Raw genomic sequence first — 816 nt, forward strand, 5'->3', positions numbered from 1 at the left:
AATGTGACTGCAACTTTAGGGTGTATAAAGTTTAAAATACTAGAGATCCTCTGTTTTTATTAGCTGATATTCCTATTAGTTTAATGCTGCCTCATGCATATTTCAATATAATGTAATTTCCCTTAGTACAAGATAAGTTCAAAATACTTAATATAATATTACAACTTACCAAAGCTGAGACACTTATAAGAAACCAGACTACGGTTTTGATTTGGCTAACTTTACCTATAAACTGTAAAACCGATCATATTTCAGCTAGCTCAAAGCAGCAACCTATAAAGCTCTTGAAATGAAGTAGCTTAAGAGACAATGTTCTCACACTTCCTCTGTAGCTGAGGCGCAGACAGAGAGTTCAGGATGGATTGGCACAACAAGGGGCCATCAAAACGAGGAAGATGATGATGACGATGAAGGGGACACATCAACCTATTTCAGAAGCACCTCTGGACGAGGAGCAAAGAGAAAGCAAGCATCTTACTCCAGAAAACCCAAAAGAAGAAAAGGTACCGGCGGCCAAAACTCCTCTTCTAAAGGGTCAGTATGTTACAGCAGAAGCATTGTTGGATTATGCAGACTTTGATATCGGCTATATGAAACCAAATGAACGCTCCCTCTCCACCCTTATTGTTGTGGATACAGCAACAACTGGTCTTCATCAAGAGGAGGAGGATACAGAGGTGGTAGTCGAAGTGCTGACAGAGGTTCCAGGCCTGCTCCATCAGTCCCAGCAGTGAAGAGGCCCGGCTTCATGGCTTTACCCACACCACAGACTGCTGCTCGTCCATTCCTCAAACCAACATTCTCTCACCTCTAGAA

At 42.0% G+C, this 816-nt stretch overlaps 1 protein-coding gene across 1 annotated transcript in view; it reads left to right on the forward strand.

The window, feature by feature from the left end:
* Nucleotides 1-814, forward strand: part of LOC107551449 (Bloom syndrome protein homolog) — an 11,522-nt gene extending 10,708 nt beyond the window's left edge. The window contains exons 17-18 of the mRNA XM_016233052.1: nt 299-534; nt 640-814. Of these exons, the coding sequence (XP_016088538.1) occupies nt 299-534; nt 640-814 (411 nt within the window). The remainder of the gene's footprint in view (nt 1-298; nt 535-639) is intronic.
* The last annotated feature ends 2 nt before the right edge of the window (nt 815-816 follow it).

This window comes from Sinocyclocheilus grahami, unplaced genomic scaffold, assembly GCF_001515645.1.
Source record: "Sinocyclocheilus grahami isolate Dianchi unplaced genomic scaffold, SAMN03320097.WGS_v1.1 scaffold424.1, whole genome shotgun sequence".
NCBI classification, from domain to species: domain Eukaryota; kingdom Metazoa; phylum Chordata; class Actinopteri; order Cypriniformes; family Cyprinidae; genus Sinocyclocheilus; species Sinocyclocheilus grahami.